Source organism: Puma concolor, chromosome F2 (genome assembly GCF_028749965.1).
Source record: "Puma concolor isolate L17-30 chromosome F2, mPumCon1.1.hap2, whole genome shotgun sequence".
NCBI lineage: Eukaryota > Metazoa > Chordata > Mammalia > Carnivora > Felidae > Puma > Puma concolor.
The window spans coordinates 37,766,298-37,784,839 of NC_141684.1; the positions used below are offsets into that span (position 1 = coordinate 37,766,298).

The 18,542-nt window shown below is 49.1% G+C and overlaps 1 protein-coding gene across 7 annotated transcripts in view; it reads right to left on the reverse strand.

Moving 5' to 3' along the window:
- Positions 1 to 736: 736 nt before the first annotated feature.
- VPS13B (vacuolar protein sorting 13 homolog B) overlaps positions 737 to 18,542 on the reverse strand; it is an 822,593-nt gene continuing 804,787 nt past the window's right edge. For all 7 annotated transcript variants that reach the window (XM_086696045.1, XM_086696043.1, XM_086696044.1 and 4 more), the window contains 6 exons: positions 18,067 to 18,243; positions 15,990 to 16,160; positions 9,144 to 9,320; positions 6,952 to 7,054; positions 6,142 to 6,391; positions 737 to 2,303 (listed from right to left, as the gene is read on the reverse strand). In XM_086696045.1, the coding sequence (XP_086552171.1) occupies positions 2,055 to 2,303; positions 6,142 to 6,391; positions 6,952 to 7,054; positions 9,144 to 9,320; positions 15,990 to 16,160; positions 18,067 to 18,243 (1,127 nt within the window). In that variant the 3' untranslated portion in view covers positions 737 to 2,054. The remainder of the gene's footprint in view (positions 2,304 to 6,141; positions 6,392 to 6,951; positions 7,055 to 9,143; positions 9,321 to 15,989; positions 16,161 to 18,066; positions 18,244 to 18,542) is intronic.

The window sequence follows — 18,542 nt, forward strand, 5'->3', positions numbered from 1 at the left end:
ATTGATCCTTCAGTGTGCTTGCATCAGAATTAAGAGATTTTAACTGTGTGTATTTATGAACCTTAGGAAGATAACTTGATTTCAAGATTTCTTAACGGTTTCATTGTTTTAGGATATTTTTTATTGCTTTGAGGTTAATTTCACTGAAATACTGCTAGGTGCCTTTCTTGGTCCTGCGTCATGAATTAAGGAGGTCTATAGGAGTCTACAAAGCTACTGTTCTTTGTGCTCTTAGAAGGGACAGAGAACGGTTTTTGTAAGATATGTCCTTGGGCTTCATTGTCACTGTTTGGTAGCCCTGCTGGATTAATTGCCAGATGTAATAGATAATTAAAATATAAAGGTTCTTTTACTCACTGTTAAAGAGCTATCAGTATGTATATGTAAGTTGGAATATAGATCTAGTCCAAAAAAGTTGTATTAGGGTAATTAATGTCTGTTAATAAGAGTGTGGGAACTTTTTTTTTTGTGGTGGTCGGGGGGTGACTTAGGACCTTTCTCCCCTATATTAATTATTAATGCTTTTGTTGTGATCAAAGTAATACAGAGAATTTTAAAAATCAAGTTTATTTTAGCCTAAGCTAGTTTTACCACTGATTGGCACTTTATTAGGATAACAAAAACTGTTTCTTAACCATTTTAACTCCCACAGAATTCTTGGGTCCTAATGTGAGCCATATTAAACCCAGGAATTGGTGAAAACCTGCATTTGAAAAACACCTGGTGACAGTACACATTTGTGTGTGGTCAGTAATTCAAGGATTCCTTTTATTTTCAACAATTTATATAACAGTTCTTAGAAGTAGTATGCCAAAATGACCATAAAAGATACAATAACTAATACATATTTACATTCTTAAAAATAGTTACTCTTGAGGTTGACAAAGCTGTCACTATCCCAAATGAGCGTGACACAACAAACTAGTAGAAGAATCAGTTTTTCGAATTCAGGCTGAATTGTTCATTAATAGTCTCACTTTCCAGAAACAACTACATAGTGACTTCTCGTGCCCAATGACGTGAGATTTAATTAAAAATTAGTGGGCATTTGAAATTGAATTTTTAGCATCTCACAGTTGTATGTAACAGTTTGTAGACCCAATTTGGATATAGTCAGAATCAGAGTGAGATTTTTACTATTAAAGATGATATCTGGTAACCCAGAGTCTTGATAAAAATCCATCCTTAAATGCAGAAATAATATCAGTCACTGGGAATATTTTTGTATTGGATCAATTCAGAATAAACTATTTGGACTGGTTCATTGGTAAGGTTAAGTAACATTGGGGTTCTTGACTCCCCTCCAGTATCCCAGGGCAGTATGAATATCCTGTTAAAACCCTTCCAGAAGAGAGTGTCAAAGGGAATACCTAGTTGTCTGAGCACTCTGGGTGCTCTGTTTTCATTGACGGTCATTGGATTTACTCTAAGCTGGTTGGCTAAAACGAATTGGAGAGACATTTTTTCCACAGTGTAGCTGGACAGTCATGAGAATGTCTTGTAAATTTCAGTAAAATGCAGACTTTAAAGTAGGAACACACATAGCAGGTTTTACTTAAAGAAGAGCATCACATTTAAGTAATAAATTTAACAAGTTAAACAATAAAATCCTAAGCACTTAAAGATTCCAAACATTTGCAGACGAGAGTATTAGGCCAAGATAGTGTTTTAGCCTAGAAACAGATGCGGTTGGGAATGAAGTTTTAACCAGTCTCTCCATTCTAAGGCCTGACCACATTTTGTGTTAGAGCAGAGAGTTAACAGATCTTAATTATAGTAAACAATTTAGCAAATACTATTAGAGAGCAAAAGGGAATACATGTGTGATGAGATGACAACAGAGACTTTTAATCAATGTCTCCAAATGGGAAAGGAACACGTTTTTTATTTACTGCATTTTAGTTTTAGGGAAAGGAATTAATTTTAGAAGAGGCTGAAAAACTACCTATAATTAAAGTATTGGCCTTGTGTTCATCTTAGATACTATCAGAACTAGTTACGTTTCTTTTTCAAAAATAAATTGTACAAGCAGGGATCAACACCTCAGAGGGTACTCAGGGGAACCCTTTTCTCAGGGCTTTATTTTTTACCATGTTAAATTTACTAATGAAGACTTGAGCAAAATGTGGGTCGGCCATATAATGGTATGTTTTCACCGTGGAGGGGAGAGGTTCCACAGCCACCACTGGGCATGCTGTCTGCACCGAAGAGCAGCTGGGGGCCAGGTGGCAGGATGTCTTTGTGATGTAGTCCACAAGTCTATTGTACTGTTGTTCTGACAGTCTCTCTCGGGCTCCATCCACCTAGGATCCAAAAATAAAGTCTTGAGTTGCCAAATTTTCATAATGGGACTCCCATGACCAAAGTATTCCTTCTGTTTTTGACTCCTACATCTGTGCATTATGCTTTGAGGTCCTCTAATAAAGCCATTTTTATCCAACGCTGTGCTTTTTATTTTTCCTCTGAGCTGTGGCAGTGATAACACTGCGCTTTCAGCAGTACAAACGAAGCTCTGCATGGGACTGTTAGGACAACCTCCTTTGAATACGCGTTTGGTGTTGTGTGAAATTCCCATGTTTGAAGTTGATGATTTGGTAACATTTTACTCATTAACTATTAAACATCTGTCACTGCTCTTTACTAACCAGCTCAGGAACAAAGAAGAGTGTCTTTCCTCTGCATAAATCAACATTAAACTCGCATCCTGAAATAAAAGTTCTGTTTGCCTGTCTCCTTAAACCTCTAAAGTTTGACAGAAAAAATTCTGGAGAAGAGCACCTCTTTCAAACCAGTGGCTTTGGACAGAGCATTAAAAAAATAAATACCTTTTGAACTGTAACATTTTCTGTTTTTATAAACACTAGGATTTAAAGCCAGAGGTGGGGGGGGGAGTGGTGGTGGGGGAAACTGGGCAGAGGAAGGGGAAATTTTTATGGAAAAAAAGGGAGGATGCAAAGTACATTTATGGTTCATAAAAGTCTGGCTCATCTTCAGTGGAACTCAAATAGGAGAACTGAGATATACTACCTAAGTTCTTAAGTGAGATTTTCTGAGAAAGCACCCATCAAAGGCAATTGGATCTATAAATTCTTCCCACCCTGAGCTTTTGTAGCTATCTGGGGTGTAGATCACGTGGACTGGGACGTTTCCAGTATAAACTACTGATCTGTGGGAATCAGGTAGCCACTGGCCTTTTCGGTGGTTCTGTACCTACCAAATGTTGGCAAGATCACTCCGGGTAAGAATTAACAAGGGCTTTTGAGTCCTCAAAGTAGTAGTAATGTAAAGAATTTCTGTGTTTCTGTGTAGGGCACAGAAACAGTGCAGCCAAGGGTGTCTTAAAAGCTGTACAAAGCCAGTAGACGGTAAGGAGTAAGGGCCTGCCAGAAAAATAAGTAGGGCATCCGTTCGGGTTCGGATCTCCTATTTTGAAGCTTGGGAAAGAAAATAAAGGCCCCCAAAGTTTCACTGACAGATGAAAGCTGTGTACCACCAGGCAAAGGCCAGAGCTCTGATGATATCATTTGATGGGGTCAGAATTCAGCTGGAAAGCTTTGAAAACACAGAAAGTCTTAATTGCTCCTCCTGAACAGCAGCACAGGAAAACCCGTGCTGTGAAAGGAACCTGGCCAAGGAATAAATTGACCTTCTGACTCATGTTGAGCCTCTCATAAGGGATTTCAATAATGTGCCAGGCATATTAAGCAATTATTACCCTAAAAATGGCTGCATTTAACCAAGAAAAGCAAATGCTGATTTAAAAATATTTGAATCCTGCCACATTTCAATATACTGAGTGATGTCATCTACAAATTAATTCCTTCCAAATTTCAAAGGAGCTGTGTTTCCTAGTATCTGAAGCAAAAAAAGCAGAAAAGCCATTTTATATGAAGATCTAAAAATACTGTTCTTAGTTTTCCCTGGAAGACAGCAGGTAGGCTTCTTAACCCAGGTTTACATCTGTGGATTCAGTTTGCAGGTGACTAGTCCTGACTGACATGAGCACGGCAGCTGAGGAAAAGTCCCCGTGTCAAGCAGCAGTGCCGGGTGATTCCCCCGCCTCGTTTTGCGCATACACTGGGTCACAGCACTCCTACGGAAGGGTGTGCTGTCTCAGAAAAGAAACGGGCATTTTGTTGTAAAGTTTGGGTCTCCTTCGGGGTGTGTGGGGAAGGGGGGGTAGGGTTTGGACACAGGACTGAGGGGGCAGTTATTTCCTGTTTTTTAGGAGTTGGGGGAGGTAAAGTGGGATAGGTTCAGAGAAAGAATTTGGGGGCTGACCGCGTACTGGATCTCCACCATTTCTGTCCTGTGCCGGGACAGCCAGGTGCTGCTGGGTAAACTCCACAGCTGCCCTGCACTATTCCTGCCCTCAGTCATCTCTTCCGGCCTCTTCCCCCTTAATCCAGCCCCCTGTTCTCCCCGAGTACCGATGGAAGACCAGTGTTGAGCATGGTGTCCAGAGCATCGGTGCTTTTCTGCCTCTAACTCGGTGATCCCATGGTCTCAATTAACTTTGGCAACTTCTAGGAGTGGTGACTCCAGCTATCATCTCATTAACCCCTAGAGAAGCAGGCCTGTTCCTTCCCAGCAATGATAATTCCCCACAGTACCCTCCTCAAACAAAAGCCAAAGGGAGAAGGATCACAACTGAAGACAGTAGAGACCGTTTTAACAACAAAAGCTGAATCTCCAGTCTTCAGTTTAAGATACGAGATATTTCCCAAGCAGCTAAGGAATAACGATAGATTCCCGAGGGCCTTGGAAGTTTCTCGTTAGGGACCAAGGACTTGAAGATAATGACACCGTCCCTTGCCAAATCCTGTAGCCAGATCACTGCTGCTTTATTGTCAATTGGATCAGAAGATTTTGGCAGATCTAAAGTCGGCCTGGACATCTGACCTCTGTTTATTCCCAGAAAGTCATCAACTCGAAGAGCAATGTGCGCCTAGTGCCAAGCCCCAGCTTAAAGCCTGACTGATTAGGATCCAAGAAGCTAGAGAAATCTCAGAGTTGTTGTGGTTGGCTGCCTTCCCTCTTCTCAGATAATTTTACCCAAACAGCGGTGCGAGGGAGACACAGGCTCCCATACCAGGAAGAAAATAAAGAACGGGGCAGGACCCGCCGCAGGCAGGTTTGCTGTCCTTTCCTGGGGCCACTCATTCCTCAGGTTAGGACCAGCAGGTCCCAGCTTGCCACTGACGTGCACTCCCCTTGCTGAGTGGAAAAACAGGTCTGTTTCGTAGGTCAACTCTTAGAGACCCTTGGATCAGGCAGTGAATGGGGAGGCAGGAACAGAGCAGTTTTCCACGGGGTGCACCTGCTCGCCGCTGGACTGTAGGAAGCTGGTGTCGCTCTTGTCAGGGCTCACCCCTGACACCCAGTGTGCCCTGCCTGGGCCTCCATCCCGTGGCAACTTCTGTGTGGTCGGGAGCCAGCATGCAGTACAGGAACAGGCTGGGCCAGAGAGCTGCCCCAAGAGCCTAAGCGGCAGCCCAGGGGGTGCCCCACGGTACTTAAGGGATGGGAATCTGCCCCGTGGGAAAGGGAACGCTGAGCCACACACAGTACAGAGCAGGGGGAGGAGGAAAGAGATTCGTGCCCAGAATTCTGACCCGTGAGGTCTTGGAGTGGAAACGGGGGAGAGAGTGAGACCTCCTTCCTGGTTTGTGAACTTGTTTCCCGGTCCCCTCACTTCCGTGGCAGTCCTCTCCTGTGCCACCAGACTTGTGCCTGCTTTGTGGAGCAGCAGCACAGAATTGCTGCCTCAGCCCTGGCCCTTCTCGGACACACCTGTGTGTCCTGGAGCTCCGCTGTCCCATCTCCTTCAGCACCCCGGCGCCCCGACGACCACGCCTCGTTCAGTTCGTACGGTGGCATAGCCCCAGGCCTCAAGTCCATCTGGCCTGCTGCTGGGCTCCCCTAAGGAAGCCTCACACACACACCTGGGTTGGGGCTTCCCAACGTGCTTCCGCACGGGCCCCCTGGTCCCCCTCCCCCACGCCGCTTCCTGTGACGGCCCTCCCGGTCCCCAGCAGCCTCCACAGGCTGCAGCCCCAACTGCCTGGTTACCGGCGGTCAGCCTGCATCTCCACTTCCCTGGCCGTTAGCCGTGCAGTCACCCCGTTTTCTGAAATGTACCTCCATGTCGCAGGCCACTCGCGGCTGCCTGAGCTGCACGATGAGCAGGTTGTTTTGCTTGCTGTCCTGTGCACAGTCGATCTCCGTGACAGGGAAGGCCTGCTGCTGCGTGTCCTCGCTGACGCTCACCACGAAGAGCACTTCCGAGGTCAGCAGCAGGCACCCTTCGTGCTCCTGGCCTGAGCCCCTCACCAGAACCACATCCAGGGCCATGTGGACTTCCGGTCTGCCCAGAGACTGAAGCATTTTCCTGTTTCAGAGGAGAGAAGTGAGGCTAGAAGCCAGTTTGGAAAAGATGGTCCTGTATCAGTGCGCACTGTACCAAGGGCTGGGGCATTCTTACGCGAAGGTCCCCAAAGGCAAAGGGCCCTCGCCAATCTGATGATCAACTTTAGCCTCACACATAATGGCCACTTTCATTCGCAAACTGATTCTGGTCAACCGAATCCAGCTCCTTCCTGGGGACAAGGATTTCCCTTGGCTCTGACCAGCTCCTTTTCTTCCCATTAGAAACGTCACCCCTGATCAGAACGCTGCCTTCATGGAGAGTCCCCGGTCCCCTCGCAGGCCTAGGCTGCTCCGTCAGCGTGCAGCTTCCCCCGAGGGGTGCGCGAGAGGCGTCCCACATCTGGGGACGGCAGCCTCTCCCTGGCGCTATGATGACCTCGCGCCGCCTGAGATGCCGAACGTGGCCGCTCCTCACCCACCGCCCCCCCGGGGCTCCCCTGGAAGTAGGGGCCGTTAGCTCGACAGCAAGCCAGGCCCTGTTAACATGCGTGTGCAGCTGAACAAGCGTCTAGATAATCTTACCAGACATATTTGACGTGGCTGTTCGGGGCCCGGTCAGCATGTAGATCACTTGGCTGATAGCGCTGTTTGGGAAGCTGAGAAAGTCCAGCTCCATGTAAAATACCTGTGGCGAGAGAAGTAAGGGAGTTTTACTAGTTGTTTTTCTGGAAACCAGTTCCACGGTATAGTGATGTCATCTGCTTATAGCCATCCATAAAACACTACAGATCCAAAATGATGTCAAGTCTTTGGAAGCGGTCGTATGGATAGATAGTCATTAAACACTGCAACGCTCTGAACTCTGGCGATCTTACATTAGCTACAAACTGAAAAATGAGTGAACGACAGTCCAAGCATAGGCCGGACTGGCAATTAACGGAAGCATCACGCTCCTGGGAGTAATCCATCCTGAGCAACAGCTCACACGCCATTACAGTTTATGCGATAAAGTCAAGATTGTTAGCTGACTTCCTTGCTTAATGTTACAATACTTCTGTATCTGTGCTGGGCTGGGCAAACAATAAAAAACACAACACACACAGAGATGCACACAAAGGCACATGGTTTGCCTAGATACAGTATTTCAGTGACTTAATCCAGCTGTTAAACACGAATCCATTTACATTTATGAGCACTCGTGGGGCCTCCGGTTTATTACACGCTCCCCCTGGTGCCGGCACCGAACGAGGGCACCCAGCAGCACCACGCGGCCTCCAAAGAGACTCTCCAGAACCAAAGATGGTACAGCATGTGTGCTTCCCGAGGGCTTGTAAATGTTTATAAACGAGGCACAGTCATTAGACTGAGAGTTAGTGGTTTGTAAAACCTTCAGTGCGGTAATAAAAGTTTTACAAGAATGATGGAAAGCAACAAGGCCACGTGAAGCTCTGCTCCGAGATGCTCTGACCTACGAGAGGGGTCCTTGGCCCGGGAGACTCCCGGTGAGGAACAAAGGGATTTATGAAGGATGGGCTGGGGTCTGCAGCCACGGAACGCTGTTTACTGATGTGTAAGCATCTGATAAAGGGAGTGTGCCTGGGCCGCTTTCGGGCTATGGCGGTTCTTTGTGCCCCGTTCCCTGTGAGTGAAAATGTCATTCACGGAAGGAGGGGCGGGGGAGAGAGGGAGGGAGGGAGAGACAGAGACAGAAACGGGGAGGGAGGAGGCGAGGGGAAAAGCCAAAGGGAACACATGTTCGCATCTGTGTGGTCTCCGAAAGCCCCTCCGGATGGTTGCCGGAGCGTGGGCATTCGTCTCCCGCTCTCCGCTTCTCAGACCCTCCTGTCGGCCCCGCGGAGGCGCGGGGTGCCTGCGGTGAGATGTACCCCGGCCGCTATGGCCGGAGGCAGAGGGCTCGCGTGTCTGACAGCCCAGCCCTCCTGCGGTCTGTGAGAGTGGCCAGACAGCCGGCTCGAGGACCAGAATGAGGGCACGGAGCGTCGGTAAAAAGGGAACAGTCGCAGTCACCTGTTGGTCAGGGCACTGCGGTGCGCTCTGCCAAGAGCGCAGAACATAATACCGGGGGCGGGGGAGGCGCTTCCTGCGGCACACCCATCACTCCTGCGTGTACACGAGCGTGGGAGGGGCCCGGCACCCCACCATCCGAGAGCAGGTGGTGCCACGAGCCCGTTCCCCACAGCTGTCTGCTCGGGGAAAGGCTTTCCGGGAACTCGGCCCAGAGTCCGCAGAAGCAGGGCTCTGTGAGCGCGTGTGCGCGAACCCACGTACGCCCGCGGGCACACACACGCTCCTCTCTCTCCGAATACATACATGCTGCCTCCACACAGATATCTTCCTGCCTTATAACCTACTTTTCCTTTCAAACTGGTCACCAGAAAAAGTAATAGTTCTAGCCTCTGCTTCAATATTTTCTACATATCGCTCTCAACTGCCTTCAGCCTCTCACTGGTTTCTTCTCACTAAAGTCTATTTTATTTAGATGTACTGTAAAAAGATTCTGTGAGATAGATATAATGAAATTACAAATTGATTTCCTGGGCCCTTAATTATTATAATTTACGATTAGTAGTATGATTCTACCCTTTGCACAAATAAGTGTAAGGAGCTGAGAAAGACGGCTATTTGCCTACTTGTAGATGTATCCATTCTATTTTCACCGCTTTGCCATGCGAAGGCCTACGTTAACTCGGAGACCCTAATCGCAAACTACTCGGTGACGTCTGAGCTGGCCTGTCGGGTGCCCCGCCACTTACCATAGCCAGTCTGTGACACGAGCTCAGCGGCTCCTCCGATGGGCTTTGTGAACACCCCCATGATTCCTTTCCCCACGCCCGAGATGACACCCTTGGCCTTGTGTCCTGCTGAAGCATGAGCTTCCGATGTTCTCTGGAAGTTCTGCATGGGCTGATCGACTATGCCAGCAATTGCACCTGAAAGACAGCAAATGCCTCCAGTGAGGACTGAGGCTTAAAATCCCGAGAAAGAGAAAAGCTTCAATCCAGAAGACAGTTTTATGTGGATTGAAGATGAAAATGCACCCTCCTTAGGAAGTTCTTTACTATACATTTATTCATCAATTACGTAAGTTCATGGAGCACTGAGTTAGACATGTGTGATCTTCACCAGAACATAATATTCAGCCTGGGTTTTTGGTCCATCACAGTTAGGATCTGTGAAGTCCGGTTCAGAATTTAATAACCAAGTCAGACTATTTCCAAAGTGACACTTCACACGCCTTTGTCCAGAAGACAAAGAGGAGAGAGCAAGCCTGCTCAGCCTGATACATTTTCACTGAAGTAAGAGGGTGAAAAAAACTGGAAGAGACCGTCCCCTTTCCATGTTCTCCCTTTTAATAGTGATAAGAGAAATTCTTTAATAATACATTAATGTAATTGTTGACACAGCAATTATTTCTATTATAGCTAATCTGTTTTGAGTGCTTGCTATGTGCTGGGGACTATATCGAGTGTTATTTGTATAAGATCATTAATCCTCATAATCCTAGGAGTCGGACGTGGTTTTTATCCTCAGCTCCTAGATAAGGCCGAGGAGCACAGAGAGGTTAAGGAGTTTGTCCCCAAGGTCACACAGCTGTCCTATGCCTGACCCAGGGTTTGAGTCTAGAGAGGCAGAGTCCCAGCCCAGCTCTAAACCACCAAGCTGTTCACTGATCCTGTTTATAAAAGAGGCTCTCCGGTCTGCCAGTCTTAGAAAAACTTCCTTCCTTCCTACTTCCATTGAGGTTTGGCCGCTTGCTCTTCACTTCAGAACAGCTACCCTGCTCTCAGCAGTCTGCTCCCGCGGTTTTCCCAGAGGGCAGCCCAGTCAGGTATCCTGGAGGGCGAATCCCTCAGCCTCCTGTGGGTCCTTCCTCTTGTTCCTCTTGCTTTGAGACTTCATAAGGGCTTCACTGGTCCCAGTTTTGTTTTGTTTTTTCTTTCCCCCAATGATGGAGTGGAGGGTTCTCTAGCTCAGTGAGAGGTAAACATTTTATTACAGTTCTTGACAGAATTTTCTGTTTTCAACTCAGTCCTGCTAGGATTAATGGAAAGGATGGAAAATGCAGAGTCCCCCTGGTAGAAATTTTAGTACATGTCAAAACCCATTATTCCAAATGCCACTAATTCAAAGTCTCTTGGGTAAAAGGAGATTTCCAGGTCTCTGTTAATGACCTGCTAATTTCAAGTAATATTCCCCTGAACAAAATCCAGTAAAACAAAGGCCAGTTCCTTTGGGTCAATTGTAAAGGGAAAGTTCTTCATGGATTCCATTCCTCTGAATTTGGACAGAGCCATTTAAATTTATGTATCGACAGATTAAGAATGACCTGAGGCGACAGGTCTGTTTCTCAGCCTTGACCAAAGCTTCCCAAACCTTCTCAGCAACTGACGGGGGAGGCAGAGGACGCTGCTCCCCAGTGGCCCCAGCTGCCCTGGCTGTGGAGGGCCGAGGGGTCACTGTTTCAGCGCCCTCCAGACACCCCTCCCGGTGCTCAGGCTGGGGAGCTTGCCTCGTGTGTATAGGAGGAGGACTGTGATGCCCTGCTGTCCATCTATGAGGTTGGGAGTCAGAGCAGCTGGGAAGTGTCAATGGGGGTGGTGGCCACCATTGGTGCACGGCAGAGGCAAGAACCGTGGGGGTCTTCTCTTCAGATCATCTCAGGGTAGACAGTTCAAAGGGAAAAGCATCAAATCAAAGAATATAGCTTTTGTGGGGCACCTGGGTGGCTCAGTCGGTTGAGCGTCCGACTTTGGCTCAGGTCATGATCTCACGGTTTGTGGGTTCGAGCCCCGCATTGGGCTCTGTGCTGACGGCTCAGAGCCTGGAGCCCGCTTCTGATTCTGTGTCTCCTTCTCTCTCTGCCCCTCCCCCACTTGTGCTCTGTCTCTCTCTGCCTCTCAAAAATAAAATAAATGTAAAAAAAAAAAAAAAAAAGAATACAGCTTTTGTAACGTCATGATCTGATTTCTTTGAAAGGTCTCCAAGCTTAAGTCAGTAGGAAAATGGAGGGAAATACAAACTCACCAATAGATTAAATTATTTAAGAAATGCCTTTTCTCAAGGACAGATTTCCACTAAGACTATTAAAATTGAGTTGAGGGGCCTGTGGTTACTTCACGGAGAAGCTTCCACTTCCCTTTAATGTGCCAGGCCTAATCTCTACGAGGAACATAGAGCCTTGATGGCCGTGAGTATCCATACAGAGCTCTAACTTCTAACTTCTACCTGCCTAAGTGCAAACAGGTATCACAGTGAAACTCCCCTTTGATCTTCCACTTTCTCCGGCCACCAGCCACAGGGAGGGCTCAGTAACTGCGGCTTTGATAGATAAACTCGTTGGGCAGCCCAGAGAGTGGAAAATCTGAACCTCATGACAAGGTGTTAGATTCTCAGAGGTAGAGAAGGAGGTGTCAGATCCCATGCCCCCGCCCAGCACCAGACTCTGGAGGGGAAAAGCTGGCCTGTCACACACACCAACACCTCACTGGTCACCAGGTGCGAGCCGGAGACCAGAGAGGCCGTGAGAGACTAGCAGCCATTTCGCGGCATCTGCAGCCCTGCCCGGAGAGAGGCAGCTTCTCTCAGGGCTTCAGCAGGCTCTCTTATTAGGTCTAATCCACCTAAATCCCACGACTGGTAAATTATTTACTGTCATATACTTGACCTCTGCTCTAAGTAGTGGAAACTGATCCCCAAACCTGTCTGTTGGCATCAGGCCCACGGGGCGGGCGGCCACATGGAGCCGGCTGTGATGTGATGAAGGGAGGTGCGGAAGGAAGCGTGCCTCGGAGAGGAGTTTCCGTGCGCCCTGCGCGTGCCGGGCGAGGCAGAGGCGGGAGGTGTTCCCTTTGCTACCCTTTAGTTGGAGGAGGAAGGCTTTCTTTGTGAAGCAAGCGGGGGGCTCCCTCACTCTTCCAGGACCAGCTCCCCAGCCTTGGGCGGAAAACACTGCTTGCCGCTCTATGAAGCTTCCTGCCTACGTGGCTATTTTGGTGCTGCCCTCGCCACGTGCTGTAATTTTACTTTGGACACTTTTTTTTTTTCAGATCCCAACAGCAGAGGCACAGGCCTAAGGCGGGCAGTACGGCACAGCACTTCAGAGACGAACCAAACCTACACATAGAGTACGGGAGGTATTCTAGCTTGAGGCCAGAACAGATTAATTTCACCGGGGAGGAAGCACTTCTGTTATTCCCAGATTCTCCACTAGCTGCAACCCGCCTGCCGACGGCCGGTAGTGGCATCGGGACTGCTCGTCGGTGCCAAGTCCTGGTGCCTGGCTCTTCCTCACTCATTCCAGGGCAAACGTCCCGATTCACCTGGGAGAGGCCGATTTGGGTGGGATTCCGAGGGGCAGACCAAGCGTGGCACGGACACGGAGGGTGCGGCTGCTGGGAAATCCGGCAGTGCTTCGGCCATCAGGCAGCGGCCCAAGAGAAGGGGATGACAGAAGCAAGCTCTGACACCCTGCCTTTGGTATTCACGAGAGAGAAGTCACGTCTGGGAGGGAACACGGAGTGTGACCGTGACACGGAGCTCACATCCTCTCCCAGCACGGACTCCAGGGTGCAGGAGAAAGGGGGGTGTTTGGGGAGTCGGTTTGGTAAATGTGGGGAAGCCTTATTACCAGTTCTGTAGGCTAAACAGAGTTTTCCCCAAAGCCACTGCTCTCTCAAAACTGGTGGCGCTCGTCCAAGCGCCTGGGCGGCATCTCTCCACCGGCTGACACTTCCTTGCTGACTCGGGGCGACGCGGCTGGGCACGGCAGCTAACGACTCCCTTTGATTTTTCAAGGACCTCGTAACACTCCACAGTGTCCCCATGAGGGTGAAACAGAGGCAAGAAGGCCCACCAAACCCATAAACATTTGGGGAAAATGTGTTTTTCCTACCCTGGAACTTTCAATTGTTCAGTCTCCCCACATCCTGATTGTTTCCAGGCTCGGAGCCCTCCAGGGTGGGTGACATGTGGAAAAAAGCCCAGGCTCTTGTCCTGGTGGAGGTGTGACATGGGCAAGTCACTTAACTTCCTATCTGTGCCAGGGCTTGCAGATCAGACAGGATGACACATGTGAAAATGCTCCGTCAACTCTCAAGCGGTCTTTCAATATATTTTTGCTAACTGGGTTGTAAATGTTTCTTCTAGAGGAAGAAACCGAGGAACTAATATTCTGGTTTCACTCAGCATGGGTTTCAAACAAAATGATAATAGCTCTAACTTCAATCAGGCACTTCATTGCATTTAGCAGTTGTAAGCACCATTTCTGGGGATAAATTAAACGGTGATAAATCTAGAATTTCCTAGGTGAGGGACTTGATTGGTCCTCCTCTTGTCCCTCCTCTCGTCTTCCTGCTACACATCAGGTAGTTCTAGGACTGGACGTTTTTGAGATGACCCGGTGATTGAGTAGGACAGAGAGTTCTTGAACTCCCAGAGGGAAGGCGGCAGATTGGAGCCAACTCGGACATGCTCACTGGGAACTAAAAATGTCTGAGGAGCATGGCAATGGGCACTTCGCTCAGGGTGCGCGGCTAGAGGCAGTGCTCCTGGGGGCCCAAGGTCAGGCGGCTGCCTGCACGTGCAGTCAGCACACACCTAGAAGGGATTTCCATCATCCACAGAACTCCCAGGTCTTTGGAAATTACCAGAAATGCAGAAAGACTGTGAGCCCACTCACAGAAGAAGAAGTTTCACAGACAGACTAAATGATTCCCTCGCATGTATATGAAGTTGTACAAGACGTGACAGAGCAAAGATGAGAGTTTTAGGACTTTCTGGCCTGGTTAACAACAGGCGCCGAATTAAAAAGTGGGACACCGCAGAGGGAGGATCGTGGTTCCTCACATAATGGATTTCTACCACCAGGCCCAATTTTACACAGTGGCACCTGGGTAGCGGGTGTGGGCTTGTCTGGGTGGGAAAAGGATGGACTGGTTGGGAGGGACACAGCCACAGGCCAGCCAGCTCGGGTCTCCTCTGCTGAGCACCTGTGAACCCCAAACAGAGCTTGGCTAGAGGGAAGGAAGCTCTCCTGCCCAGTGTAGAGGGCCTAGAAGCCCGTGATTCTTAGCCAAAAAAGGCCCCAAAAACCCCAAAGACCCCAACCAATGACCTGAAGCCTCCAAGATAACCTCAGTCACTTCCTGTGGTTCCAGCAACTTGATCCCTTGAACTGAAACTAAAGCAAGACTGCTCCCACCGTTGTCTGCTGGTCTTTCTCTGGTGGGACGCTCTTTGAAATGAGGCAACTATTACAGTTTCTTTGCTACCAGAACCTAATAATGAGTATCAGTGGTGCTGTTTACCAAACACGGACACTTTGCCTGGCACAGGTCATTATTATTACCTCTAAATCATGTTATCACCAGCCCCAATTTACAAAGGAGAAACCCAAGTTCAGAGAAGAGAAGAACATGCCTATGCCTGAGGTCACAAAGAAAGGACCTTGACACCCTCGTCTGGGTCCGCTGGCCCCTCAGGAATGTGGCTCGCTCCCACGCCACTGTGCCTTCCCTGGAGCAGACACCCTGGCCTCCGGACTGCTCCTCTACCTGGAAGTTCCATCCCAGGTCATACGTAAGCCTCCCAGTTTACACGCGCATCATCACACGACAGTGCCCCACACCACAGAATGTTACGACTTAAACAATTTCCAGTAACTTGACCTGAGCTAACATCTCACTGCTTCCTCCCAGGGCCTCGGCTGGCTGCGCTGCGGGCTGAGGCTAGAACTGCAGACTGGAGAGAGGACAAATCCTTTCAAGCTCATCTTGTCTGACCTCTGCTCTCCCCGCTCTGGGCACTTTGATCTCCCTGAGATGCACACTCCTTCTGATGCACAGCAGGCCAGCTGCCAAGCAATACAGTTTTAAATTCCTTTGCAAACAAATAAACAAAAGATACCCTTGAAAATCCTGCTCTGCAAAATTTCAGCTCTGAAGCTTCCTTTTTATAGATCTTTCCAAAGCAACTTATTTTTCGAACATTTGTAGTCCTTGGAAATATCCACGGTAATCTTCACTTCTAACTATACCATCTGGCTGCTCGACAAACAGTAATTACTCTGAGGCTGAGCCTGCACTCTTGAAAAAAATAAAAGGGGAGAAGCGGGCTCCTCACTGAAGTTTATGTGACGTTCGCACGCCGCTGAAGTGCTTCTCAAAGGTGAGCATCTGCCATATGTGCATGGCGGAGAGGGCGTGGCACAACGTCTGCCTGTGACCTTGACAAGCGAACAGTGGCCCTGTGCTGCTGTCCTTGCGCTGACACCTCCACACTTGGGGGGCGCCTATGGAAGGACACTTATGTGGGCGGGGGGGGCGGTGGGGTGGGTAGAGCCTGGGCATCTGTGCAGGTGAGCCTCTATCCGGGAAGGTCAGGGGACGGCCCCATCATGGCTGTTGATGGCTTTGGTAAGGAGGTCCTGTCCCAGTGCTTCATGGATGCAGGGCAGGAAGCAGAGGGAGTGCCCTCCTCTCCCTGAGCCTCAGCTTTGCCTGCAGGAAGGATGGAAACCGTACAACCACCCCTAGTCCCGGGGAACTGAGCACCTGGCCGGCCCGCAGAGCCATGAGCGCGCGTCCCCCACAGCCCCTTACCGAGCAGGCTGATGCCCAGGCGGGACAGGCCCTGTCGCAGCCCCTCGCCCAGGCTCTCGGGCAGCTGCCGCCGCCACTCCTCCTGCCGGTTGTAGTGCTCCTCATCCAGTGAGAGGCGGTCCATGTTCCGGGCCAGGCTCGTGGCCAGGTTGGTGATGGAGGTGAGGGTACCTGAGGGCACAAGAGCACGTGGGTTGGCCTTATGGTCACATACATGGGGGGCCCCCGGGGAGCGGTCCTCACAGGGCTGGTGGGGGGGGGGAGGGGTGCCTTGGGACCTGCCCGGGTGGTGAGTGACGGGGGCTTCCTTTGGGCAGCTTGAAGCAACAGCCTGAAGAAAATTGTGAAAAAAAGGCGAAGATTAACACTTGCTCACCAGGGTGACGGCACGCCTCAAAACGGGTCAGGCGAGAATCTCTGTTGCCAGAAAAATGCCCAGAGTTTCAGATGAAAGTAGCATTTGCTATTGTTTGATGGTGGAGGCTTGGCTAGAGCACTCAGTTTTGAAGTCCTCACTGAGGCCCAGTTTTGAAAGTTAAAATTTGCTCTCATTTTAAAGGTTAAGGTCATGCTGCTGAATCTTAGATTGTAAAGAAATATTTCTATTTAGGAATAAAATTCATTTCCCCCCTTCACCTCTCATAGCAGAGGGAGACCCTAAACTGTATCACCAGACGGTGCCGCACAGAACATGTGCGGTTTGGATTCTCGGGGTGTTAACTGAAAACAGTGAGGACGATAAAGGAGAGAGGACACGGGAAAGCCATGACTATGTCGGGTTTTCTGGCAAGTCTGTACAGGTCTCAGCGAAGCCACACTGAAAGACATCAATGGACAGATCCTGACACTAACGAATTCACTCATCTGTGAGAGGATGTCCGGCTCCAAGAGGAGACGGAAGATGTCGTTTTTGCCGCTGCCTCTTTACCAGTAATCTAAAAAGAAAAAGTCCACGTGCACACGCAGACAGCAGCAGCAAATGGGACAGATTTCCCTAAGAGAAGGAGAGAACAAGTGTAAAACACATTCAGTGAGTCAGTATGCTAAAATTACTGTGGGCTTCAGTTTAGCAGGTGTCGGTTGTCTTATTTGAAAATAAAAACAACAGAACCACAAAGACTCAAGTGTCGGGAGTGAGAAATCCGCCAGTGACTCATCGGTGAGCTCCTCCGGCTCTCAGCTCGCAGGCCTCCCGGACGGCGGGGGCCCAGGGGAGTGGGCCCGGCCTCGTCCACACAACTCGGTTTACTGCTCTTGCCATTCTCCTGCCAGCCCCCCTCTAGCACGACGGGCGCTCATATTTCAGGCTCCTCTGCTTTTGAGCCTTCTGGAGACTTCTATAACCTACCCACTCATAACAGAGTTGCAGCACTGTTGACATTAAAAAGCCTTTTATGGGGGAGAAGCCCTTTGCCCTGTTTTCCCTGCCTCCCGCTGAGAAGAAAAGGGGACTCAGATGGCCCTTGTTAGTTCCCGAGTCACTGCCAACCTGACCAAAATATCGTCAAGCACACACAGGGGTAAAACGAAAACATTCCCCTTCATGCGGGCAGCAGTCTGGCTTCTGTGCCCCGTGACCTATCCGGGCCACAAGATGGCACTGTTGATGTGGCATATGCCGGAGGAAAGCTGGCTGGTCCCCTCCAAATCCGCCTCCATGTCCAGACGTATCCATGTCCTTCCGCAAGTTATGACAACTGTATCTACATTTAAAAAAATGAAGAGGCAACACAGTGTAGGGTTTCTGATGTGTAGCAGAAGTCCTGAACACCTTTAATATTTCTGTATTTATCGCATGGAATAACAGTTGAGCCAGTGCTTGTTTTCCCAATGGGAGGTTTAAGATTCTGAAGTTTCTGAAACATTTTCACACACTGCAGGCAAGCAGCGATCTGTTTAAAACATAAGGCATTAGATGCGAGCTTTGTTACAAATCCAACATTTCACGGCAATCGAACGGGCTAAACAAAGGTAGAGGCACACTGAAGGCCCTGAAAGCTGTAATGTGTTCTTCAAAAAGGAAAAATAAGGGGAGGAATGAACATGAGGCTTTATGAAAAGAAACCAAAGTAGCTACCTTTGGAAATGTGCTTTACAAATGACGTTGTCCCTCTGGAGACTCCACTCACGAAGGCTCCCGGGCCTCTGGTCAGCCCCTCGTACGGAAGCCTAAAGAAGTCGGCGATGCCATTCCCGACGCTTCGCACCAAACTTGCGGGGCTGCCGAGGATTTCCAGGGATCCAACCACCCAGCCTGGAAGGGACCAACGGGAAGGGGCTACTGAGACCTTCAATGCGGCACTTTCAACGTTGGGGAACAGTGACCCATTTTCCCTGCAATTCATTTTTCACACTGGAATTGAGACTGTTATAAGCTCCTCTGGAGCACAATCTGGGAAATAACTCATTCACTGTGAATTCATAAATGGCAAACTTTCATACTTTATAAATCAAAGCGATCCTTTGGCAGCCTCACAAATAGCTTTAATATGACTTCCTTGCCCGAGTCTCCTGTATTCCTGCTAAGAGGGACCCGCGTGCGAGGGGACACAC